This window comes from Lissotriton vulgaris, chromosome 3_1 (assembly GCF_964263255.1).
Source record: "Lissotriton vulgaris chromosome 3_1, aLisVul1.2, whole genome shotgun sequence".
Taxonomy (NCBI): domain Eukaryota; kingdom Metazoa; phylum Chordata; class Amphibia; order Caudata; family Salamandridae; genus Lissotriton; species Lissotriton vulgaris.
Window position 1 is genome coordinate 1,247,306,823 of NC_141689.1, and position 27,671 is coordinate 1,247,334,493.

A 27,671-nucleotide genomic window follows, 5' to 3' on the forward strand; every position below is an offset into this window, starting at 1 on the left:
AAAAGAAGTGATGAGATATCTGGGGGTTATGATCCTGCAGGATATTTCTAAACTTAAAAAAAATAATTTTGAAAAGGCAAAAAAAGAGATTAGTGGGCTTTTAAAAATTTGGGAACATCTCCAACTCACTTTACTGGGACGGGTCAATTATGATCCTCCCAAAGTTAACATTCCTGTTCGATTCTATTCCGCTCCCCTTTGAGAGTGAAATGCTGAAAAAAATGCAAGGCCAGATCACCAGCTTTATTTGGTAAAGCAAAGGCCCAAGAATAGCTTGGAAGAAATTAATAAGGAGGGTGGTGAAAGGTGGCTTAGCTTTGCCAGACCTGGCTTTTTTATTCTTTGGCCTTTTTATTAAAGAACGGGAAAATGCTATTGAATACACCTACACTATCTGAAATCGGGAGACTGCTGGGAGTCATGACAGCACAGGAGTTAGGAGGCAGCCAGGGCTTTATGTTCAAGTATGCAGACCCCAAATATTTCAAGGAAGTAAGGCTGAAGATTTTGAGGGGCCTTGCCGAAACCTGGTACAGGGTCAGAAAAGTGCTTAAAATAACATATTACAGTTCTTGGCCCCTATCTGGGACTCACCAGGATCACCGGAATGGGCAAAAGGCGCTTTGGCTAAACCTCTGAGAGAGGCAGGTCTAATGAACTGGAATGATATCACAATTGATGCGCAACTAATCCGCTGGGAGATGCGCAATCTCTTATCTGTTCGACAAATATCCAGATTTAAATATGTACAAATGCGGAGCTGGTTTTAAGAATCACGTGTGGGGATAGGAAATACAAATGAATTAGAGGACAGACTTTTGGATGAGTCACCTAATAAGAAAGAGTTGGGGACGATATATTGGCTACTGGTTGAGTTGGAAGATGGAGATTTCACACTCCCTACGGAATTATGGGGAAGATGCTTGCCGGAGTCTTTGCTGGAAAATAAATGGCAAGTATCAATGTCTACGCTTTTTAAAATCGTAAAACCTGTGCACCTAAGGAGAAATCACCTTTTCTCCCTCCACAGAGCCTATTGGTCGCCACAGAGGCTGTCCAAGTTCGGGAGAGGAGGTGATGTGGTTTGCCCAAAGTGTGGTAGTTTGAAAGAAGATGATGTGCATATGTTTGTACATTGCCCCGAGATCCAGCTCTTCTGGTCTGACGTGAGTAAGGCGCTGTGCTCTATGTTGGGGTCGGACATTAAGGTAAGCATTCTCTCGATCATTTTTGGCTATGAAGAATCGCTTACAGGATATACAGAAGACAAGTCAAGGCTGTTCTTTTATTCTATGCTACCAGCACGCAGGGAAATTTGTAAACAATGGATATCGGTCTCCCCTCCCAGTTTTCTGGAGAGGTTGTATCTGTTAAGTATGTGCCCAGTCTAGATATGAGGGTTTTTAAAAGGCATAATTTCTGGTCCCCGGTTTTTAAATGGTGTGAGCAACAAATGAACGCTGATGTCCAATGATTATGCCCTATCTGCCCAGTACAGCTGGTTTGTTGGAGGGAGTCAAGGCTAAAAGACTAAGTTTCCTTTGACCAGGGCGGATACGATTTCGAAGCTGGTGTCTCCTCTCTCTTCTTCCCCCGCTTCCTGCATAAATGTACAAAAGGGCGTGTTTCCCTCCATTACACTGGTGCAAGTGAAATGGTTATCTCTTTTTTTTTTTCTTTGGAAGAGGCAAATGAGGACAGAAAAAAAAAGTATTTTGTTTGTGGCACTTGTAGCTGTAGATACACGTGCTGTGCATACCTTCATCTAGTTTCGGGCTCAGACGTGTACAGCTTATTTTTGTTCGCAGAAGTCTTTCGAGCCATGAGGTATAGTGACTCCTCCCTTAGCTGGCAGCACACATAGACTCCCAACACCATAGTTAGATTGTTTTCTTCTGCCGTCTGGTTTAGATGCACTTTGTCGGGGCTCTGAGTTGAAGCCGCTTGGCGACCTTCGTGGAGGCCTCTTGAGTTCTCCGTTTTCAGTTGCCTTTGAACAATCTATGCACCTGTTCCTTCTCAACACTGTGGTCAACTGATTCATTTCTGGGTCAGTGGTGATCCTCTCGCCCACATTGGGTCTCATGTTTGAGAAGGGTCTCAGCGTGATGGAAAAAACACCTTTCAGATACTGTCCACAGTGCCATTTGAAGTACTCTTGGATAGACAAACACGCCGTCTGTAATTTGTGCCTGTCCCCATTCCACAGCAAGTCTTTGTGCTCCTCCTTACTCGAGGTTTGGTCATAGAAGGCCATCCATAACAGTTGTGAACATTAACCCGCACTTCATGCCATGGAACAGCAGAGAAAAGACGAGACCCCCAATATCTCCAGGGTGGACATGCTTTTAGCCCAGAACCTGAGTCACCGTCGGACTCCAAGGACCTAGATCCACAGCTGATACCAACCCAATGACATGGCCCACCTGCAGTGAATACCACATCCCAATAAGGCACTTGCCGCCTTCCCATGGGCAGGGCTTCTAGCCCTCACTCTGAGTCACACCTCCCCAGCCATACCTGGCATCGTTATAAGGCTTTGGCGAAGACTATGGTTTCCACTTCAGCACCAAGTCAGCTGCACAAAACCTGACCTCCTTAGACGCCAACAGCATCTTCAATGCCCACCTGGTGAAGGACAGAATTGTCATCCCAAGGGTCGACAAGATTTACAAACCTCTACCCTGTGACCCACTACACAGGCCCACTGAACTCATTGGTGGTATATGAGGTGGTGAGAGGGAAAATGCCCAGGGCCCCAGGGATGCCCCACCGCAGGATAAGGAAAGTATGAAATTGGATGCAGCAGGGAAAAGAGTTGTAGCTCAGTCAAGTGATCCATTGGCACATTGCCAATTTGGTATGTCTGTTAAGATATGATTGTGCCCAATGGGATGAAATGGGGGAGCTTGTACAGTACCTAACGGATCAGTATAAACAAAGGGTTCCAGAGATTGTGTCGGAAGGGCTGTCCATCTCTATTACTTCTATCAGGTGTGCCCTTGACGCGGTAAACACTGCTGATAGGGGAGTAAACTCTAGTCTCATTTTCAGAAGACACGCTTGGCTTCGTATCTCTGGCTTAAAGCCAGAATTTCAACAGCATCTAATCAGCATGCCATTCAATGGAGAACACCTACTCGCCCAAGTTGATCAGATGCTGGAGAAAATTGAAAAAGACCCAAATATTGCCAAGTTGATGGGAGTCCTACAGTCACCATCCCCTTGTGCGACTTTTTGCCGTACACGTTTTTGTGGCAGTTCCAAAATCACCTCCCGAAGGCATCCATCTCCTATCAAGAGCCAGCAACAGCAAACACAAGCTACCTGGGGATACACCATAAGTTCTTGCAGAGGAAATAGTGCGAGAGCGAGGAGTAAAGGTGGAGCGGGTAAGTCAGCCGCACCTCCTAAACAGTGACTCCTTCCCCCGACCCCCTACCCCGAGCACCCAACACCTGTCAGGGGGTGACTGCATGGGTTCCTGCCACAACGGTGAAACACACTTCAGACCAGTGGGACCTGGCTATTGTGGAGCACAGTTACTGTCTGCGCTCACTGCCACATCACCAAACATCTGGCCATGCAAGGACTCACTTCCCCTCAACACCAATACCTCCTCCAAGAGGACTAAATACCCATTTGCACAAAGCAGCTATAGACTACTACCACCGCGGCACAGAGGTGTACTCCCTGTATTTTCTGATCCCCAAAAAGGATGGGTCTCTCATGCCCGTTCTAGACCTTTGGCTCCTCAACAAGGACATCAGATCAGACACTTTCACATGGCCACGCCACAGGATGTCATACTATTCCTGAGACAAGGCGCCTTCATGACCTCCCTGTACTTAGAAGATGCCTATTTTCACATCCCAATTCACCCAGTACATTGATGGTACCCCAGATTTGTGGTAAGTAGCCAACATTACCAATTCAAAGTTTTATCCTTTGGGGTTACCACTGCATCCAGGGTTTTCACTCAATGTCTTGCTGTGGTCGTGACTCATCTATGGAGGAGTGCCGTCCACGTCTTCACTTAAAAGCTTGAATATTGGCTGATAAAGAGTTCAAGCAAACACCACTGCCTCATTCACAAAAAATCTCACTTTATATCTACTGCCCAATCTGGGTTTCACCTTCTATTTAGGAAAATCCAATCTGCAGCCGCTACAGATTCAACCCTTTCTAGGGGCAATCTTAAACTCAATAACAGGAAAAGCCTATCCCAGTTTTGTTTCAAACTTTTCAGTCCCTGCTGCGTCTATTTCATCCAAATCGTAAGCTGAAGGTACGTACAGAGAGGGCTGTGCTCACATATATGGAGAAGCGTCGCTCCCTGCACATGCTCAGTGTGGAAGGCCCACAGTGCCATGGAAGGCTAGTGGACAGCAAAGAAGGGCTAATAGGCAAAAGGAAATAAGTGTCTGCCATGTTGGGGGGAACACAAATTATCTTATGTAAAGGTCACAGGAAAGAAAAATAGGAAACATAACTAAATCAACAAATTAGAAACTGATGTAATTGCAAGCAAAATAAATCAATAGAGGTCATGTGTAAAACAACAATATAGTGTACATGGCGAGAGCAGAGAACAGCCAAGTTAAACCACTTAATCAATACAGAAGTATATTAAAGCAGTCAAGTTGAAAATCCAGAACTGATATCAGTATAAGTAAAAGGTTCATAGTGAAGGTGCTGATCATCATACACCGGGGGATTACTCAAATCAAATGAGTCCGTTCTTCATGTCGGTTCAGGCTGGTTCTTAACATGCCCATTCTGAGAATCCATTTTAATTCCTTAATATTGAGTAGCTGCCTCAAATTGCCACTTTTTTCAGGTAATTGTACAACCCTGATCACCTTCCATGCTATGTCATTCTCTGTATGGCCTTCAGCAACAAAGTGTTCTACCAGGGGGGGCACTGGGGACCTTCTAAATCTAAAATTTCAGGTTAAAAGCACCAGCCTACAAGATCAGCACTGACTTCTAGCTGTGCCTCTTACTCATTTTGTTTCCAAATATTTTATTTGCATTTTATAAACGAGAACCAAAAGTCTAGTACAGAAAAGTTTAACAAGTACTGCAGAGGTGAATGGCCAGCAAAAATAGCAGAGGCTGCTGAAATGAGACCAACCAGCATACCGACTGGTAAGGCCTCAGACAAGCACGTGTGACGCCAATGCCAGACAGAGAAGGCAAAAACAAAAGGTGGAGGAGCCAGAGGTCTGTGGACTTGGCAAACAGGACTTGGGCTGCAAAGAAAGCTCTGGGAATTGTCTCCTGCTGTTTAATGACAGCCCTGTGGGTATTTAAACATCCCCCATTAGCATTTCTAAAGACGAAAAACACGTCTTTAGAAACGCATTTGGAAGAGCAGCAGCATCACCATCAGCCGCACTTCAGAGGCTCCACTGAAGTATTTACTGAATGCAGTGGAATCCTTTGTAGTGCACGCTGGTTGTAGAGGGAACCATGATAGCAATCTGAAACCCTGGCAGCTATGCATCTTTGCGCGACACACTCACACATGACAGGCGACACAGTACTGTGTCCCGACACCGAATTTGGAAAGCTCTGCTGTAGATTATAATACCTGTAATGTGATTGACACAAATAGGTATTTGTCAGCATCAGAGTCGTATCCACTGAACATGGGTAGTGAGAGACACTTCTCCATATATGTGGTCCCAGCTCTCCCTTTGTTGGAAATTTCCCAACCGTTGGTCAGACCTGCTGTCCATGGCTAATTCTTTGGCCTTTTTTTTCTGACCGTGGTGAAGCACGCACTGTGATACAAAGCAAATGATTTCCTTGCGCGTATAAGTAGGCATTCTTTCTCATTTGCCGGAGAACACAGTAAGGACTTTTGGAACCACAAATGATTTGTGAGATCAAGTAATTGGGGGTATTCCCAGCCCATTATAATTTGTCTACTTGAAAATCTTTAAAGTATGGCCTTTTTCATTTTTATAAGTTTTTTTATTCACATTTGTTCCTTCATGGTACTTGAAGACATTTTCCCACCTTTTTTTATAATTGTCTTTTTCAGCCATACTCCATTGGGACAGACATCACAGTAACAATATTGTGTCCTGTTCATTGGACCTAACAGGATTCAGTTAGAACTTCTTCTGCCCATTTCTGCAATTATTGTTTTTTATTGGGCAGCCTACCGGCTTTATCTTGAACTCTGACCTCTTATTTTAGGGATGGCTGCCTTTTTTCCCCATAGAAGCTTTCAATCTTCGCTCAGTAAGTATACAATATATATTAATGGCTTAGAAAGCATACCGTTAACACTATCCTTTCTGAACTAAGTTCATTATTCTTTCTTTCAGCCCTCGTTTGCCTTGTTCTGGGATCCTTTTTATCTTATGAGGCGTGATGATGGTCCCCCCATCGTCTTGAGGGGTCAAAACGTCTTTGACTACCACTACGGACTGCAGATAGATCATATTCTATATAGATGGGTGTGTTGTCCTTGTTTTTAAGATATACAACTTTGATCACTGGATTTGCTTACATTTGTGTGTCTTTGATGAGAGCACCAAGCACATTTTTCACAATACACCCACCACAGTGACAGAGCAATTGTTAAAGAGTCTGAGTTACAGACCTGTAAATTGTTATAGATCTGCCGTTTCTGCAAGTCATACTCGGATGGATGCTAGATCTGTGGACAGATCCTGGGAGTTATAACATCACTAAGAAGGGTTAGCAAACTGCAGTCACTAACAGAGCAGGAACTGTATCCAAGTACAGAGGTCAAAAGGGTAATGCAGACTAATCCCAAATTCCTAACAAAGGTAGTATCACACTTCTGTGTCAGCCAAGCAATACTCCTCCTGGGGTTCTTCCAACACCTTAAGTCGCAATCAGAACGTACCCTACAGAAGGGCTGTGATGTGCAACTTACAGGAGAACAAATTGACATGGAGGACCACCATCTCTTTTTCTCTTTTACCCCGCCAACTAAGGGGTCACCAATGACTAAGGCAACCATAGTAAGTTGTAATGTTCAGACAATATAAAAGAGCCACACCGTAGCAGCAGGGAAACTAGAGAGAAGACCAAGGCCCACTACATGAGAAAGAAAGGTACAACACCGCCCTTCTTAGCGGATGTCTCAAACAACAACATCTACATGGTTACCACATGGTCCTCAGTACAATCCTTTACTAAACATTACTGTGTAGACATCAATGCAAGCAAGGATGACAGGTGGGACAAAGAGTACTCAAACACCTGTTTGCAAATATGAACGTGTTTAAAGTGTCTCTATCCAACCTCCTGCAGGACAAGAGAATACTGCTACACAATCAATGCACTGCATGTAAATCAAGAAAGATTTATGATGCAAAAGGAAATGGTTACTTACCTGTAGGAGTATTTTTGCAGCTTGAAGACGTTCGGGATTCACATAAGAACCACCCACCTCCACCAGAAAACAAGTACGGAGAAGTGCAGCAGGGAGGAGATACAATCAATTAAACATGATGGAAGCTCCAAACAGGGCACTGGAAGAAAGAATCTGAGGATGGCAATAACACAGTGTAGCTTCCTGGGCCACAGCACCAAATGTTCAATAACAATACCCACTTATAAAAGAAACAAGCATTTACAATGCAGTAAGTTTTATCACTGAAAGTTTAAGCTATTGCCGTTGCAAATAGTAATGCAACACCAATAACTCAAACTTTCATCAATGCGAAACCTATTGCATTGCAAATGCTTGTTCATTTAAGCTGTGCCTCGTTTTATATATGTAGTTACCTGAAGGTGAAAGACAGAAGTAAATTACAGATTATTTAGTTTTTTTAGCCATGCCTTTGACCCTGCCCACAATCTCATCTTGGCCCCTTTGTGAACAGCATCACAGTTCCCATAATGTTTTTTTTATAAATATTTTTATTAAACAAAAAACAAAATTACATAAAATAACTCTCAGGTGAACGTCAGCAATGCAAATGCACAGGTTACAATACCATACAGAATGAAATATTTCACAGTTGATAGTTAGGGTCCATCGGATTCTTGCAATGCTGTATCGAGGCCTGACACAGGCGGATCACAAATGTCACCACGGTGACTATTCCACGCTCCCCAAATCTTATTCCATTTCCGCGGGCACCCCCGGGCCACATATACTGACTTCTCCCTAAACATACACCAATCAAGGTCCTCCGCCCACTTGGTGACCTGGGGCGGCTGACTAGCTCCCCAGAGTTGTGCTATATTGCGCTTAGCCACCATATATGTCAACGTAACCCACTGTTTTTGATAGACACTCAGATCAGATGGTTCCCACACGTTCAATAGACATCTCCGAGCTTCTGGCTTCACCTCCACTCCCAACACCTTCCCCAGCTCAGTATGTATTCCGGCCCAGTATGTCTGTACCTTGTCACAATGCCACAGTGTATGCATCAGGGTGCCTTCCTCTCCACATTCCCGCCTACAGGCACTACTCTCAGCCCGCCCCATTCGTACCAGGCGCAGCCCCGTGATATAAGATCTATGCAGGATCCTCAGCTGCACCAATCGGAGCTGCATCTGAATAGCAACTATCTTGGGAGAGGCCACTGCCTCAGTCCAGTCCTCATCGTCTAACTCTAGCCCATCTGCACACCACTGAACTTGAATCTTCAACAGTGGGTTTTCGGAATGGTTTACCAGTTTACGATAGATCAACGATATTGTCTTCTCTGAGATATGCCCGTCTAAGACCCCGTCCTCCAGAGGGGACGCCTCCGGGAGAACCGCACCCCTTGGGACATGTGTAGTTAAGTCATGCCTCACCTGTAGATAGCGAAAATATTCGTTTTGATGCAAGTTATATTGTTTTACCAGGGACTCAAACTTATGAACAGAGTCCATACCCCAGATGTCCCTAATCCTAGAAATGCCAATGAGGTCCCACTTATCGAAGCCCTTGGTCTTCCACATACAACCCAACTTCTCAGAATTGAACAGAGGGGTGGCCAATGTAAGTCTACCTTCCCATCCTAAACATTTATTAGCCACTTGCCACACCCGTATCATATGGGCAGTTGGACCAGTCAGGGGGAACTTGCCAGGTCTAGAGTATAAAGCTCTGTCAATCATTCCTCCGGGGGCTTGCCCCCGGTCCATAGCGTAACCCGGGTCACCTGGAATCCCATAGACTATGTTGTTTACTGCAGCCAATTGAGAGGCCCAGTAGTACTTCTGAATATCCGAAAGCCCAATCTGACCATTGTACCAAGGGAGAGCCAACTTGCTGAAAGCTATACGCGCACTACCACCCCAAAGGAGCTGCCTCTGGAGGGCCTCTATCTCCCTGAAATAAGCCGCCGGCACCGGGTCCATCGAGTTCTGTAATACATACAAGAACCGCAAGAACGCCATCCTCTTGAACAAAACGGCCCTCCCGTGCAAAGAGAGAGGGAGGGACCTCCAGCGCTCCACGTCCGCCCTACACCTACTTAACGGAGCAGCCAGGTTATTCTCATAGCGCAGCCTCGGATCGAGCGTGATATAGATACCCAGATACCGAAACCCAGTCGTTTCAATCCGCACAGGGCACGATCGCGGGACCACCGGAGGCTCCCCGACCACTACGAAAATCACGATTTGGCCCAATTGATGACCAAGCCGGAATATCTGCTAAAGATAGCCAATACATCCAGAAAAGCCCCAAAGGACTCCTTAGGCCTGGTAAGGTAGAGCAACACATCATCGGCATATAACGAAATCTTGTCTCCCCAGTCGGAAGTCCACCGCGGGCCCCGAATCGACCTGTCCCATCGCACCCACGCAGCCAATGGCTCCATAGCGAACGCAAAAAGGAGGGGGGACCAAGGGCATCCTTGTCTAGTGCCCCTTCCCAACTGAAAATCACAAGACATGCAGTTGTTGCCAATCACTCTAGCCCGGGGCTTAGTGTACAGTAAGCGCACCTAACTAATGAATTCACTCCCAAAGCCCAGCTTTTCAAACACCGCGAACAAATACCGCCACTCCACTCGATCAAATGCCATTGAGGTATCCAAGGAGACCAGCACCGTCGGTTCAAGTATTTTCGAGGCCCCCCCAAGGACCCTCTGTAACCGACTCAGATTCAGCGCCGCATTGCGACGTGGCATAAAGCCAGACTGGTCCGAATGAATTAAGGACGCGATCACCTTGACTAACCTGGTCTCCAGGAGCTTGGCCAATATCTTAGGCTCCGCATTAAGGAGTGATATGGGCCTATAGGAGGAGCATTGCGTCATAGGTTTGCCCGCTTTATACAGAACCACCACATTGGCGATACGCTGATCATAGAGGAGCTCGCCGCACTCCTTACTTTCCATAAACATGGCGCGAACATATGGAGCTAGTTTATTAGCACTCAACTTATACAATTCGATAGGGATCCCGTTCGGACCAGTCGCCTTACCAGATTTTATCTGCCTAATCGCTTGGGCAACCTCATTATCCGTCAGAGCGGAATCAAGGAAACCCTTATCCTCCTCCGACAAACAAGTCATAGCAATGTCCCTGATCATCTCACAATTTTCAGCCACCGTAAAGGCACTCCCGGCACTCCCTGTGTTAACTTTCTGATAATAATCAGCAAACTCATCTGCCACTTCCTATGGATCCGTAAGCGTCTGCGGCTCCGACCCCTCCAACTCCGGAACCAATACAGAGGTCCGCTCCCCCCGTTCAAGCCATGCAATCAACTTTCCCTCCTTGTCTCCATGTTCATAAATACGACTCTGGACCGCCGAATGGCTCGCTACCGCCTTATCTCGGACTAGCACTCTATACTCTTCCTCACGGAGGCGTAACTGATGAAGATCAGCCGGCGCATGTGTCTCGGTCGCTTTCTTTTCCAAGAATGCAATTTCGGCCTCCTTCCGAACCATTTCCGCTTGTGCCTTCTTTTTCTTCCCGGCCACCAGGGACAACACTTCCCCCCTCGCCACAGTCTTATACGCTTCCCAAAGGGTTTGAGCGGAACCTACCGATCCTATATTCTCCCGAAAATAACAATCCGACATCCGTAGAACTTCTTTCTTAATGGCGGGAACCTTCTGGTGCCACGCACTAAGGGGAGCAACCCTGCCAACCGCCGGCAGCTCTAGGTCAAGAGACACCCACAATGGGGAATGATCAGAAATCCTCTCCCGAGGTAACGCGTCTCCCGAATCTTAGGCGCCATCACCGCCGGAAGCAACACGTAGTCCAGCCTAGAGAGGCTACCATGAGCCGACAAGACATGAGTATAGTGCGTGGCTGTCTGGTACGTGCACGCCAACTATCAATCAGACCCAGAGCTGCCAGAAAATCCGGCAACCATTTTTGTGATTGTCGAAGCACTAGAGACGGACTACGATCCAATTCCCCATCTAAAACTGAATTTAAGTCACCGCCGATCACTAAATCCCCAAGAGGTAGGGAAAGGAAAACGCTGCCCAGATCACGATAGGTGTCATTCTGCAGGCCTGGTGGCACGTATACTGACAACAAGGCAACAGTCCGGCCCCCAACCTGCCCAGATACCCCCACATATCTACCCCTCTGGTCAATCCAAGTGTCCCGCAGAGACAGCGGGAATGAGTTCTTAACCAAAATCCCAACTCCCCTTGAGCCAGTAGTGAAGCCAGCATGTGCCACTAACTTGTACCCTCCCTTGTGGAGTGCCAAACATATATTGCCAATTAAGTGCGTCTCTTGTAGAAGCACCACATCCGGAGAATGCCGCCTAATTAACTGACTCACCATCCCTCTCTTGATCTTATCTCCCAGGCCATTGACGTTCCAACTCAAAATTTTAATCCCCGACCCCTTAGCTCTACGTGGTTCCGCACCCATGCAACACAAATTTCGCTACAATGTCAACACCTGAGAGAGAAAAAATAAAGAAACCCACACTCACACCACAACATTCACCCCCCTCCACCCCCCACCCTGCGCTCGGCATTTGCCAAAACCCAACTCGCAGTGCGCCTGTCGCCCGCTGCTTAACTCCAACAAAGCTTTGCCGCTGTCTCTGTACTTTCTGGGTGAAGTCCGTATAGTAGTTAAGAGTCGAATTTTCGAACTTCAAAGGCCCCTTCGGCCTGGAAGCCTGCAAAATCGCATCCATGTCCCTAAAATTGAGGATCCTTCCGATCATCGGTCGAGGAGGGACGCCCGGTCGCGGCTGACCGCCAGGAATCCTATGCGCCCTCTCAACGGTGAAAAGTGTACTCAGGCCTTCAGGTTGCAGGTGGTTCAAAATAATGCCTTCAACGAACAAATCGAGGGCCCGTCCCTCAGCTTTTTCCGGGACCCCCGTAAGATGCACATTATTCCTCCGGGCCCTTCCTTCGAATTCGTCCAACTGGCGAGTCGCGGCCTCTCCAGCTGCCTTCAGGCTTCGCACCTCCCGCTGAAGTTCCATCACGTCATCAGTCAGGCTCGCCGTCGTGATATCCAGGGACTTCACCTTTTCACTCGTTTTAGTGAGGTCAGTCCGGATCAGATTGACCTCTATGGTCACCGTATCCAACTTATGATCCAGCGATTCCATTTTTTGGCCTAGAGAGGTTTTAACACCATCGATGGCCGCCATCACATCGTGTAGTGTGAGTTCAGGATTGGAACCAGAGGCATCCGTCCCACCATCTTGCGTACGACCAGACCCTATGGGTGAGCCCTTGGGCATCGTATACGAACCAATTTGTTGGACTGCACTTGACGGTCTCCTCTAGTAGATTTAGCCTGGGACTTCTCCGCCTCAGTTTTGGTCGCCATCCCAACTTCTGGAGCAGGGCCGCCTGTTCTCCGAGGCCACGAAATACCCTCAGCACCTCGGCCAGCTCCCAGGGGACCCCGTGTCTCTGATCTCTACTTGTTCGATTGTAGTTGGTTCTGGTACCACCACATCCGATGCCGTTGCACTCGTCCACAGTCGACGGGTGTGAAGGCGCGGGGGGGCCTCGAGGGTGGTCTCCCCTACCGCGACCGGCAACTAAGATGGGGTTGGGACCGGCCACTTCCGGTGCCCAAGCCCACTGTTGTTCAACTCGGGTCGGGGTAGAATCACACCCAAGACCCTGGTCTCCTTCCGGTCGTAGGCCCCAAACTTGCCGACCCCACTACTTTGCCGTCCGATGTCGGAACCGGTTGGGAACCTCTCATTTGATGCCGCCTCCTTTCTGTCACGCAATTCCGATTCACTAGAGCAGGATTTTAGTCCGTATATTCCCGGTGGCGGCGGGGGTCTCGGGAGCCCAGAGCTCACACGGCAATCTTGGATGCGCGCGAAGCTCCTCCTCCCATACGTTTTTTTAATGCACTTCGATCACTGGTTTAGAGGTATAAGTGTTGCTTGTGGTACCTTTGACATCTTGACAAAACTGGTGAGCTTTAGGCTAAATGAAATAAGACTCAAACTGTGGTAATATCTCCGATGCGGTGAAAACAAAACCGTGGGATTCAACTCAAGAAGTGCTCATTCATTGCAAGCTTCAAACCGAGATGGCAACTGAAACTATTGTTTACCACAAGAAAAAATAATATCAGTAAGCCGTTTTACCTGGACATGAGGACCAGGGCAGTGGTGAATACCATAGAACAATACGCAAGGGCCACATGCTAATGATAAAAAAAAACTCTCAGCAAAGAGGTTTGGCAAGATCTGCAGCACAGGGACAAAAAGCAGGCGCCTTGAAAAATAAAGTGCAGAGTCCCTGTTGTTAATATAATAGTGGGTGCCGTGCTGAATCTTAAAGCATGGCACCAGGGGGCGGGATGGGGATAGGGGCGGGAAAACCGCAGGCGCCATTGTTGAGTTTGTGATACTATTGCTTTCTGTGAGCCGCACATAACAAAAGAAATGCACGACCTCCATTCTCAAGCCTGAAGTGTGCCTCACGCTTGAAAAAAACAAAGCGCAGCTTAACACCGGTTCTATAAAAATATATATATTTTGGCATGAGCAGCGTTAATGGCGCTATTCCTTAAGCCCAAAACATAATGTAAGATAGAGCATGGCCGTGCTGCTTAAAAAAAAAAAAGCGGTTTACAGAACCGCATGCCGTACCTGCAATAGGAGAAAGTCACGTCAGAAAATAGTACTCGCAGACTGTTCATAAAACATATTGAGTTACAACACATGTAAAGGGGCCAGTCCTCACGGGAGGTTACAGCAGGAGAAACAAAGGTACTAAGGAGGGAATACTAAGCCTATTGAGGAATCAAAAGCCACCATTTACAAAGGGCAGTAACCGGAGCCAATTAAAAAATTGTGTGGAAAATGGGCGGAGCAACGAATCCATACCTGACTACAGCATGTCTCGAAAATACCACGCATGCGCTGCCTGGGCGAGACCTAAATAGGGAAATAGAGCGACAATTCTGGACCCATCCAGTAGATAGCAGAACAATTCACAGCATGTGAGTCTTCAAACGGCAAAACTACTCCTACAGGTAAGTAACCATTTCGTTTTTGGAGACCAGAACCATTTTAACAGGTGAGTAAGAGGTGTTGCACCACCCCAGCAAGCTGCGAACGGATTGGGGTTGGACTCACAGTATAGAATTTCCCACAGAGAGAGAGAGAGAAACCATATGGGCTTATCGTTCCAGTTTTTAATAAGCACTTGATAGATCACTGTGAGGGAAAGACCCTAACTATGACTAAACTTCACATGAACCCTGAAACAGCTAGCAGTCATAAATAAACAATGACAAAATGGGGCCTTTCACAATCAACTACCGTGTATGGACAACTATTTGTACAGAAGTAGTGACTTGTTCGTAGGATCATAAAAAGCAAACTACCATTTGAAGGTTAATGTTTGCATTTTTTAAGTGTCCATTGACAATAAGTAACACTTGTCCACTATAATTCACATTTGTAAAGCCATATTTTTTGTTAAATCAACAGTGTTTGAAAATATCCCCAGAGACAATATAATGAATGAATGTTAAATTCAGATAGGTCACTACAGTAGGCCTTGCCTACGTCCTAATTCTTTATATATAGAGTCAGTAGTTTTGGCCACTTCTTTGTCTAATTTCCACTTTTTCCTACTTCCTTTCCTATGTTTTGTCTCGCTCAGTACTATTTGCAGGTAATTCTGATATTTACTATAGGTGACTCTCTCCAGTTATGTGCCATTCAATTTTCTTGAGCCCAGATAGCTCTCATTTTTTTTACAACATTAAAGATTGCATTTTTATATTAACAAGTTAGGAGTTCTGTAGCAGCTTTGTAAAATTGTGACAGGGCAGTGTTAGTGTTTCCTGTGTCCATCTATTGTTATCACGAATGTGAAAAATGCTTGCTCGTGACAGATTTAGACGCGATTTATTTGGAATTATACAGTGAGTTGTCCCATTGAAAACATACTTGGGTAGACCACTACATTCCATACTATTGGGATCACACATAGTCACATAGAAAATGGAGTATGAGTTGTTTATGTACTCTAGCACTGCATAATCAAAGACATGCAGAGAAAAATCTCAGGAGGATTCTAGTTTATCTTATGTTTGTGCCAATGAAGTCCTTAGATGTTCCTTAACTAATAGAGAGATACTGCTTAACATGATTTTATGGTGTTCTAAAGGAGGACTTTTTATGGTTTTTCCAATGAAGACTGTAAGAAAGTTATTACTTGTGCAGGACTTGAGACCTGCACAAGTAATAGATCCACAATTGTTCTCTTACTGGGAACCAAGTACCCCATTGTAGCACTTGACTCTCATGGTAGCGAAGTTAGTCAGTCCAAGGCTTACTCAGTGGAGGTGGTGTGTGCAAGTATTCTCCATCCGCTGGCATGCAAAAACAGCACTCAATAAACCATTGCCCAGTCAGTGCCTTTTCTCTTTGAAAAGGAAATATACATTTATGCGCTACTAAAAACTATGCAGTAATTTACAAATATATAGACCGCAGATTACAACATCTTTGACTTTCTCAAATCACACCTGACCCCAAGAGTGTCATGAACCCCTTAATCACATTACACTCCACTAGATGCAACATCAAAATATAAGAGGGTGTCAAAGGAGATAATTTTACTTTTGGCCTACATGAATAGCAATTTAACAGCTAAAGTCTGCTATGGAACAAAGAACAAACTAACTCCATCCTTAAATATAGGGAGAGGGGCCGGCAGGGTTGTGTGCTGGTCAATGTTCCCTCTATTTTTTTTTCCTCTGTATGCTGCAGTGGAGGGTCTCTGTGCGCTGCAACCATGACTATGTGCGCCAGGAACCAGACCGCACGTGTGTGCAGCGCCAAATGTCACTCTAAACGTTTACTTAAAAAAGTGAAAAGATGGTGCATTTCTACACATACAGCGCCACAATAAGGGTCTTAAAGCAGGTTTGCAAATTGGATAAACATGCCATGACATGAATTGGTTACACAGACATGTACATTTCAGGTTTAGAAAAGCACAAGACGCCAACGGTGGTACCATCATAAGATTTTACTAAATATCCCTAACTGAAGCACTAAACACCAGCTTACTGCTATGCAGGCATGCTTGGTTGAGAATTTCAGGATTCAAATCTGAAGTGCAAGCCTCTATTCTCAACCAACCATTTGACAAAGAGCACTTCTTTGGTCCAGCAGTTGACACCTCACTGAAAAGAATGAAAAAAGACACAGAGGTCGCCAAGTCCATGGGCGCTTTGTTGTTACCTTCAAATAGGGGATCCTTTTGTCGCTCCTTTTATAGGGGTGGCTCCAAGAATGTATCCACAGAGAATCCCTCCTCCACTTAACTTACAAGGGCAACAACCAATCACCCTCATCAAGAGGTTATTTTAGAGGTGGCTTTAGAGGAAATCACAGTAAGGGAAGAGGCACAGGCAAGTCAACACGTACTTTCCTCACAAATAACCAGCAGTGACTTCCTGCTGCTACTCCCTGATCATTCCACTCCTGTCGGGTGACGTCTCTCCCAATTTCTACCTGTCTGGAATACAATCCCCCACAGACAAATGGGTTCTACAAATGATCCAATTTGGTTACTGCCTGGAACTTAGACACTCCCCCAAACATTCTTCCAAGATCACACGCAATGTCACAAGAACATCTCACCCTTCTCTAGCAAGAAGTTCTCTCTCTGTTAGAGAAAGAAGCTATAGAACCAGTCCTGTTACAATATCAAGGGGCTGGTATATACTCCCTATACTTCCTAATTCCCAAGAAGGACGGCTCTCTCCGGCCTATACTAGACCTCAGAGAACTAAATGTATACATTCAATCGGACCACTTTCATATGGTGACACTCCAACAAATGCTCCCGCTCCTTCAGCAAGGCGACTTTCTGTCCACTGTGGACTTAAAGGTCGCCTGGCACCCAGGGTTTTCACCAAATGCCTGGCAGTAGTTGCAGCTCATCTACGAAGACAACACATTCACATCTTCCCATACTTAGACGACTGGCTCATAAAAGCCAGCTCGCAACAAAGCTGTCTACGTCACACTCACAAAACAGTGCAGTTGCTCCACGATCTTGGATTCACAGTAAATCTGTCCAAATCCCATCTCCAACCATCCAACAAACAAGATGATTTGGGAGCCACTATAGATGCACAAAAGGCTCTGGCCTACCCCTAACCGACCAGAGTCCACAATATGCAGACTCTACTCTCTCAGTTTCAGTCTCGACACTCATTGCCAGCTTGAATGTTCATGCAGTTAATAAGAATGATGGCGTCTTGCATTCTAATAGTCCCTTACGCAAGACTTCAAATGCGTCCCCTGCAGGAATGCTTAGCACGTCCGTGGAACTAGGCTCAGGGTCTGTTATTAGATCTAGTGTTGGTAAACGGCCGCACCCATCGCTCTCTGCAGTGGTGGAATACACAAAACCTTTCAAAAGGGCGGCCCTTCATCGACCCAGTTCCACAGATAGTGCTAACAGCAGACGCTTCGCTCACTGGTTGGGGAGCTCATCTCCAGATGCACACAATTCAGGGCATGTGGAGCCTGCAGCAAAAGCAGCTTCACATAAATCATCTAGAGCTGCTAGCGATTTTTCTAGCGCTCAAAGCATTTCAAGTTCATCTAGTAGGCAAAACCGTACTGATTCATACAGACAACAAAACAGTAATGTACTACATACAAAAACTGAGGGGGGGGGCACACTCTCTCCAGCTGTCACAACTAGCACAGACCATCTGGAGATGGGCCATACGTCACAAAATGTATCTCCTCGCAGAACACCTTCCAGGAGTAAAGATTTAAAAATTAAGAAGGCTTACTGGGTTTGTCAATGGTTCAACATAATATATAAAGCAAGCCTATTGACTTTGTCAGGGTGGTCACCACATAAAAATATAAGGCAATCGTCACATACTAGCATTCACCATTAAAACCAATACGATTCAGTAATCAATTCTAAATACATTCATTATCAATCAGCATTGCATTATTCACCAACAAAATGTTCAATAAAGCATTTATATTCAAAACAACATCAAACAGGTGTTTTATTTGACCACGTCATGCTACATTATGCAGCCATAAGACTAACCATTACAGGTCTCTGCACTACTGTGTTAGAGAGCACTAAATCCCAGCTCCAGGAATGTTTGAAACCTTTTGACCTTATCTGGGGGTCCTAGGTTTCCTGCCCTGTGAAGGTTAGGGCAAGCTTTAAATCATTTGGAGGGGGGGAAAGGAAGCTTCCACTCCCTCAGCCCCCACAACATCTGTTCATAATGTTGGTGGTGCCTCTGCCCATTGTTGGTCACCACAAGAGCAAGAAAATATGCTAAAAAAAACCTTTCGAACCATTATGGTGCGCTCCTACCACAGAGCTATGAAGTTTGTACGAGCAGCTTTTCGGGGTGGGAACATTTCCGTTTGTTTTTATTTTTCTTTCTTTTAATCGGTTGCCCCGGATCCACTCTGGGCATCCACAACTGTGCACCTCATTGGCTGCTTTTAAGGAAGTCCGAAGGCCCCCACGACACAGCCTGCTCCCCAGACGCCATCCATGCCAGTCGCAGGAGCCGGCATCAGTTTCTTCTTCTCCTCATGGGTGGGAGCAGCCTTTGTTTCCTGTTCTGCTGTGGCAGGAGGAGTCTTGTGTCCCTCCTCTCACTGGGGATGGAGTCCCAGGATCCTGGTTGCTTGCAACGGCCCTTAAGGAAAGAGGCGCCCCCTTCAAAAATTGCAAATTTGTTAATGGGGAGGGGGCCACACACATACCCCTCTTCCCCAAGAGTTAAACCAGGGGTGAGGGGGTACATTTTTAAGTTGCAGTGTAGGGCCACCCACTTGTTTTCTTTTCAGTAGATTAAAGGTCAAATCCTTTAAATAGCCATGTTTTGAGCCCCTATAACTGATTTTGATAATCTTTAGATTGTTTTGCTCTGGGCAGCGAACTCTAGGGAGCCTTTTCACCTGCGTTCCTGATCGCTAACGCATAACTTTTGCAGGGAGCTAGTTTTACTGGCTCCCTGCTGCCGTCTTCTCCTTTCATTGCTCTGGGTGTTCTTCTCCTACTTGTGGGGGCTTCTTGTATAGCCCCTATACCACCAGCCAGCAGAGCACTCCCCTGCTCTAACTCCCAATTCTCAAGGCTGTCTTGTAGGGCATTTGGGGTGGCAGCGGAGGACAGATATTCCCCAACTCGTCATAAGGTTAGTTCTCCTAACAGCTGTTCATGATTCTGCTGTCACAGCCTTCCAGGTCCAGCGCCTTGTTCACAGTCTCTGCCTTGAGCTGGGGTTTAGAAATGTGAGTGGAAAATTCCAGATGCCAGGCTTCACTGGCCAATCCAAGGATCCCACATCTTCCCTGTCCCAAAACTTCTGCCCAGCATTCTGGAACAATCCAATAAGACTGAACCCTTCTTCCCATGGTCAGAGCTCCTGTGCCAACCCAAAGCTGTTTCTAAGGTAATGAACAAACCCTCCCTTGTGTTCACTCCAAACATCCAAACATGTTCTGGGTTAGCTCCCCCTCACTCTAGTTTTGGAGCCATGTTGGCTGGAGCGACAAAGGAAGGGGGCAGGCCAGTTGTCAAGTTCATATGCTTGTGGCATGGAAGGTCCCTTTGACGATAACTAATCCTTGGGCAACGGTATGCTTAAAAATGTCAAAACCTCTTCCAGGGAAGTGCAGTTGGAAAAGAGATGTAAGCAACATAATGTCTAAAATGGGTGATGCATTTATCAAAACTGAAGAATAAAGTTATGGATTGCAGCTGTGATCATATTCAACAGAATTTCCATTTGATAGCGAGGGGGGGTCGTGCAAGAAGAGGAAGCAACCTTGATACCAACTCAAGTAAGTTTGGAGTACATTTATGAGATTTGTAAATGAGCAGTCTCTTGTCTGTTAGTACACTTATCAGTGCACCTGAGTTGGTACAGTGCTGAGATTAACAATGGCCCCAACTCTTTCCTTACATTTTCATTCATACATTATTCTTGCTTACTATTACCATCCAGTTACTTGTATGTTAACCCTAAGCAGTTTATAATGAGAGCAGATTGTTTCATCTGTCCTTGTTAGTTCCTGGTGAAAGTGTTCAAAAGCTCTTTATTAATTATGTTGATAGCATAACCACAATGTGAAACCTATCCTCGCAGGTGGCCCAAACCATCATAGCTGTGATATTCATCAGGATGCTCAGATGAGCCCTACAGCCCTGTCTCCATGAGACTGTTTGCCAGGTGACTAAGACCATAGAACCTCATGGATGTACCCCAAATTTGGCATTGTTACCCTGGCATATAGAAGGTCTCCCAACAGTCCACATTTTTTTCTGCAAGAAAGCAGCCTAAAACAAATGGGTCCATTAATCTGCCTACTACTTAATTACTGTTTTTTTTCCCTTTAGGACAGTGTGCTGCTAAAAGACAGGCTGTGTCATTCACTATTAAAGATGAGGGAGAATCCTATTCCATGGATCAAAACGAACCTGAGAGGAAGAGCAATATCAACAACCCTGAAGGTGAGTACACTCTGCTGTCTTTCTAGGACATCAAAGAAGCAGCTGCCATTGTCCCGGGCTGCTTGGAAAGTGAAAGCACACATGGCGCTCTGAATTTTGCAGGAAAGCATGTTGTGCCTGCAGTAGGAGAAACTCTTTAAAGAAAATAGTGCTTACAGGCTAAATAAGACATGTTGTCTAACAAGAGAAGTAAAATGGCCAGTCCTCATGGGAGGTTACAAATAAAGACAAGGCGATACTAAGGCGGGACTAACAAGCCTATTAACGAATCCGAAGCCTGCATTTACAAAGGACAATGACACAAGCCAATGAAAAATATGGGTGGAGAGTGGGCGGAGCTTCAAGTCCATACTGGAATACAGCATTCCTTGCAGAGCAGAAAGTGTGCTAACCAGGCTCGACCTAAAAAAAAGAACCAGTACACACTAAGTCACATGGACATCTTAAGGATTTTGGGGCCCCTGTTAGGAACAGCTTTGAATTTATTATTCAATTTCAGCTCTTTCATGCCTCTTTGGCCAGGTCACTGACAGTGCACAGGCACACCCGTCCAAATTCTAAATGTGTTTCCATAGAAAATTCAGGGATAATTGCGTATCTTTTCAATACTGTAACACAGCAGCAGCGCACTAATATTATTGCAAGCGCAACCGCTTTTGGGTTATTTGGAAGTGACCAACCAAAGCAGAACAGTATAAAATAATGACATGACAAAACATCAGAAGGCTGGGCAGAAATAGGATTACTGGGGTAGAGGCGAACAGAGATAAAAAGAGATTTGGGATTTCATTTCAAAGTTTAGAAGCAAGGTGCCCTCTTCAGTTGGGAGCTGGGGGGGACGGTTGTTGGAGGCAAAAGAGAAGGATTGATTGTTTTCTGTTAGGATCATTTGGTTTGTGTTAAGTCATGTGAACAGAAACAGCTAGGGAGAGTCCTTCAGCTAAGTATGCCAGTTTGTGAGCATGCAGGGCTCTGTAAATGATGCTGGGGGTTTTAAGTTGGATGAAGGCTCGGATAGATAGCCAGTAAAGATTGGAGAAAAACCAGGGAAAGTGATCACATTTTCATTTGCCGTTAATAAGATAAGCCTTTTCGCACAAAGCAGCATTGAGAGGGAGGCGAATAGTATTAGGAAGACCACATACGAGGGTGTTTCTTCTATCAATATGAGAATAATCGAGGGCTTGTAGACTAGTTTTGAACGCTGCGGGGGGAATGTAGGATTTAATCTTGCAGTGAATGCGGATTTGCAACCAAGCTGTTTTGTAGACATTATCCCTGACTGAGTGATAAGGGGCAGTGTGAAAGCCAAGAAATTTTGCTTTTTAGGAATTGAAGGAAATGAAGCCATCAAGATGCAGTGAAGTTAACCACGATTCAATGTATTCCCAGTTCCACAGTTAGGATATTTTGCCCACAAGTCACTACTGGAAAGAACATGGCAGGTGTTGACAGTGGCTTCATTTATTAGTAAGTTTTGGAGCTCAAGAGCATAGCTGCAACTACTACGCTGATTCTATGGCAATAAATAAATAACATCCACATGAAATGTCAAGTCATAGGAAGTATTTTTTCAGCATTGGTCAAGAGGTCAAAATTCTGAACATGCAAATTCAAAAAATAAAGTGTTATGCACTTTCAAAGAAAATAGCCAGCCCATTGTTTTATCAAAGAAATAAGTTCTTAAGGTCCAATGATAAAGATTTGTTTTAAACTATTTTTAAGTTGAAATGGAGGAAACTAAATTATAAGTGCTATAATCCAATACAAAGCAGCATGGTTTAACACAGTAAAATGATGTGTTTTGCCAAAAGTTACTGTGAGTTCTCCATACAATAGTTCATAGCTTATGCAGGCGGTGTGGTGCTTTTTTATTAATGTTTACTGCCTTTCTAGCAGCTGCTCTTTGTACTATTTTAATGGCGATCCATTTATTTTTTTTGTAGACATCTCATGAAGGTCTGCATTATAGTCTACCATAGTGACTCAAATTGTTTGTGCAGTTGTGGTCGAATGGTTTTCATTGCATTGATTGCATTGCCAAAGGAATGCATATTTCACATGCTTTTTCAGTCAAGCTGACTTAACTTTTCATTAGTAGATGAGGGGTGTTGCAGCACTAGCCTATCGTTTTTACTTTTATTTAGATTGCCTAAGTATAACTGTGGGTGGTGATGCAGCGGAAAGTTGGGTTAAGTTTCACTTAGTATATAACCCATATATCATCTGTTTCCTCGCTGCGCCCACAACATAACACTAAACTGCCATTGGTCCTCCAATGGATCTTTTATGTGGGCTAACAGGGAGTTGGATATTTAGAGAACGTGAGGCAAATCCTTAGGGGGACATGGAATGAGAAAATGCAAAAAATCATGCTAACATATAACCTTTACTTCAGACATTTCTATTCGTAAGACTTACGACAAAAAGGTTCACACCAAGAATGACTCAAATACAATATATATGCTCAGCTAAACTATTTATCTAAGCCTCAATTTGAATTGTCGGGAAAATAAATCACATAATCAGATTTAATAGAAACCATTTAGTACAATTAGTCCCACAATGTCATACAGATTCAATAGGATAAACATTTGCTGGTTACCTAGGAAAGAGGTGAGAGAGGTAACATTGGGAAAAAATCAAGTTTCAGCATGTAGGTTATACAAACCAAATCGGCAGAGTCAAAGTGCAGAGTCACAGGAATGCGTCCATAAAATATTCAGCCGAAGAGTTGTACCTGAACACTTTACCAGCCGACAAAGTACAGGTGTGAGATGGTTTCGGAAAGTTCAGTTCAAATGAGTTTGGCATAAGAAAAGAAATCAGAGTTCAGTGTGACAGCATGCCAGGCAGGAAAATTGAAAATGACAACCAGCCTTCTCCAAGGGGGCAAAAGTTCTCCGTTTATGCCCACAAAGTATCCTTACCATCATACAATATGGTTTCCATTGGTTGTTCGCAGTGGGCTGCTCATGGTGTGATCAATACCTCACTAAGAAATCCGGAAACATTAAGTGACCTTTTTGCAAAATCATCAAATTCAATTACTTTATATTTCCATCTTTTCCTCAGAAGTAAGAAAATTCACTTTGTTCACTGCCTATTCGTTTCCAGACGCTCTCTCTGAGTGTGCAATTGTATTGATACATTTCTATCAAAAGTGGTGCTTATTCAACAGAGAATCTATTGTTTGAAAGCCTAAGAAAGAAACTTCATGAAAAGTTTTCACAGCGTTAAAAATGATTACTTTAGCTAGATTCTGCTTTTGGAACGAGGAAAAGAAAGGATTTCAGGCCTACATGAAAACTTGCTGAATCACTATCCCGTTATGATTAATATAAACACACATTAATATGAATAATTCATTTTCCTAGTTAATTCAGTCATTAATCTTCTCTTCAAGGTTACATATCAATATTAGGTACTTCTAAAAAAAAATACTTCACACATTTATATTTTCAAAACAGATTAATATACATGTTACTTTTGATATGCACATTTGTACCACGCAATACTAAATAAAACTGTGAATCTTCATATGGTCAAGCATCTTAAGCAATTTTTTTATCGTTTTTAAATGTTTCATTACGTAGAATTAGTTTAATTTATCACATTGAGAAGTCGTCCGCAGCTCATTTTCTAGGTTAACTATGTTTGGATTCTTAATCACGTGATTATATTGCATGAACAAATCACTTTTTCTCTCTTTATTTAGGTCTTTCACATTTTCACGTTTCAAAACATTTCTGCATGCTTTTTCGATACAGTAGAAAATCTCAAGTTTTTCGTCTTCAAACATTTTACAAGTTTTTATCAAAATTATTGTCGTAAATCTCTTTTGAGGCTGAGAATTGATAGTGTCACAGCAAACAAATGATGGATGGAATGCTGACAATGCAAACCTTCTCCCCCTGTCAAAAGATCTGGGTTAAATCCATCGTTCTTTTTCCCCACTACGCTACCCTAGTTTGGACCCAGCCATGTTCAAATCAGTCTTGACCCTGTGCCTCATGGGAACAGTCCAGACCGAACTGCCAGGCCAGGCCAGGTCCTCCCTGGACCGGAAACATGCATCCTGGGACCGGTTTCAGGGTATATCACCCTTCTTCAGCCAGGCTAGCTTGAATCCAGTGGCTCAGTGAGCAAGGGACCCACCTCTGGGTACCCATCCCACTTAGTGTGAAAAGTGTTACAGCAAACAAATGATGGACGAAATGCTGATAATGCAAACATCCTCCCCCATTCAAAAGATCTGGGTTAAATCCATTGTTCTTTTGCCCACTGCGCCTCCCCAGTTTGGACCCAGCCATATACAAATCAGTATTGACCCTATGCCTCATGGGAACAGTTCAGACCAAACTTCCAGGCCAGGTCCTCCCTGGACCGGAAACAAGCTTCCTGGGACCGGTTTCAGGGTATATCACCCTTCTTCAGCCAGGCTAGCTTGAATCCAGTGGCTCAGTGAGCAAAGGACCCACCTCTGGGTACCCATCCCACTTAGTGTGAAAAGTGTTACAGCAAACAAGTGATGGACAAAATGCTGATAATGCAAACATTCTCCCCCAGTCAAAAGATCTGGGTTAAATCCATTGTTCTTTTTCCCACTAAGCCACCCCAGTTTGGACCCAGCCATGTTCAAATCAGTCTTGACCCTGTGCCTCATGGGAACAGTCCAGACCGAACTGCCAGGCCAGGCCAGGTCCTCCCTGGACCGGAAACACGCATCCTGGGACTGGTTTCAGGGTATATCACCCTTCTTCAGCCAGGCTAGCTTGAATCTAGTGGCTCAGTGAGCAAAGGACCCACCTCTGGGTACCCATCCCACTTAGTGTGAAAAGTGTTACAGCAAACAAATGATGGACGAAATGCTGATAATGCAAACATCCTCCCCCATTCAAAAGATCTGGGTTAAATCCATTGTTCTTTTGCCCACTACGCCACCCCAGTTTGGACCCAGCCATATGCAAATCAGTCTTGACCCTGTGCCGTATGGGAACAGGCCAGGTCCTCCTGGACAGGAAACAAGCATCCTGGGGCCGGTTTCAGGGTATTTCACCCTTCTGTAGTAGGGGATCTCTGTGTATAGGCATAATCTAGTGAATAGTCCCGCCCATGTGCGTGGACCCCGGAGCAATCAAAAATAATCTCTTAAATTGTCAAAAAATGCAGACCTGCACAGACACTTAAGAGAGAATTTAAAGACCGATAATGCAGCCTATATCCACAGGCTACACTGTCCAGTACTTCAACTAGAAACTCCACCAAAAAAAAACCACAAACAGCACAGCCTGTCCAGTGTTCTCCACAGAGAAAAACCTTCCCCTACCAGCAAAAGCCTCTGGAATGATAGAGAAAGTAGTGGACAGACAAGCCCCATAGGCTGCCATTATGTGGCTCAGAACAGGATACTGTGCCTTTAAGAGAACGTTTGAGAACTCTCTCAGTATCCCAGAATGCACAGCAGGTCCATTTTACTTTCAGTTTTTTTTTCCGGCTCCTGCAAGCAGGACCCTGGAGCATTGAGCTCTCCCTTTCTAGGGTTTCTTTACAGATTTTTTCACTTTTCAAGGGTTTAAGTGTGTTTTTCAGCACTCTTTTATTTGTCACAATGCCTGCTTTGTTTGACAAATGTCCAGAGTGTTCGAGGAAGAAAGGCCAAGTCGGACCCACACGAGGTGTGCATCATCTGCCTTCCCTCATCTCATGTCCCGGAGGAGTGTGACATTTGCCAGTCCTTTTCCAGCAGGACCCTGAGAGACAGGATGACGATCAGGCTCCAAGGCCTGGAAGATAGAAGGCTGAAGGCACAAGGTGGGTGTGGGCATACTTCATCTGCCCATGCTGAGGCCTCTGAGGGGCCCCCCAGAGGCAGGAAGACCAGCAAGCGTCCCTGTTCTCCGCCGGTGTCGATAGCACCGACGACGGCGTCGAGAAGCATGACAGCGGTCTGTTCTCCGTCTCCCCGGGGCTCTGGGTCGAGGCAGCGTTGATGTTCGGCGTCCAGGGAACTGACTAGGCCGCCGTCGAGGTCGCCGTTGACTGTATCCTCATCGTCGGTGGCGGTGTTGTCATCGAGTCATCGGCGTCGAGAGGCGGCCCGGCGTCGGCGCTCGCCGTCGAGGCGACACCACCGTTCGCCGTCGGCGAAGAAGAGGAGGTCGGCGTCCAGGGGATCCTCGACGTCGAGGGCTCACACTCGTTTGGCGTCAATGAGACGCTCGTCGTCGAGAAGATGTTCGCCGTCGAGTAGGCGTTCGCCGTCGAGGAGGAGGCGTTCGCCGTCGAGGAGGAGGCGTTCGCCGTCGGGGCGACGTTCTTTGATGCCAAAGAAGCACAGAGTTCTGGCGCCAGGAGTCCTTCTGGAGGCTCTGTCTCTCCATCGCTTCCGCCTAAGAAGAAGGAGTCACAGGGCTCTGTGTACTTCGAGGTATATACACCTCCTAAGCCGAGGTCGACTCCCCCTCCTCCTCCCTTGTCCAAGGATCCTCCGCCGCGGACTCCCACTCCGCCTCCACTTCCACCACCGCCTCATCCTCATTCTCATCCTCTGCTTCCACCTTCTGGACCGCCTGCGGTTCCACCGAGGTCGGTTTCACTTCCACGGTACCCAACGCCGCCTAAGGGGACTCCTCAGCTGAGGCTCCCGGTCAGGCCGCCGTCTCCTACTCCTTTGAGACCTGTGGAGCGTCCGAAGCCGAGGAGATCGCGCTCTCGCTCCGG

General features: G+C 45.5%; 1 protein-coding gene across 3 annotated transcripts in view; it reads left to right on the top strand.

Moving 5' to 3' along the window:
* The window catches only part of LOC147727739 (zinc finger protein 10-like), a 230,460-nt gene that overhangs the window by 192,993 nt on the left and 9,796 nt on the right, over positions 1-27,671 (top strand). For all 3 annotated transcript variants that reach the window (XM_086961741.1, XM_086961739.1, XM_086961740.1), the window contains one exon: positions 20,835-20,948. In XM_086961741.1, coding sequence (XP_086817867.1) covers positions 20,835-20,948 — 114 coding nt within the window. The remainder of the gene's footprint in view (positions 1-20,834; positions 20,949-27,671) is intronic.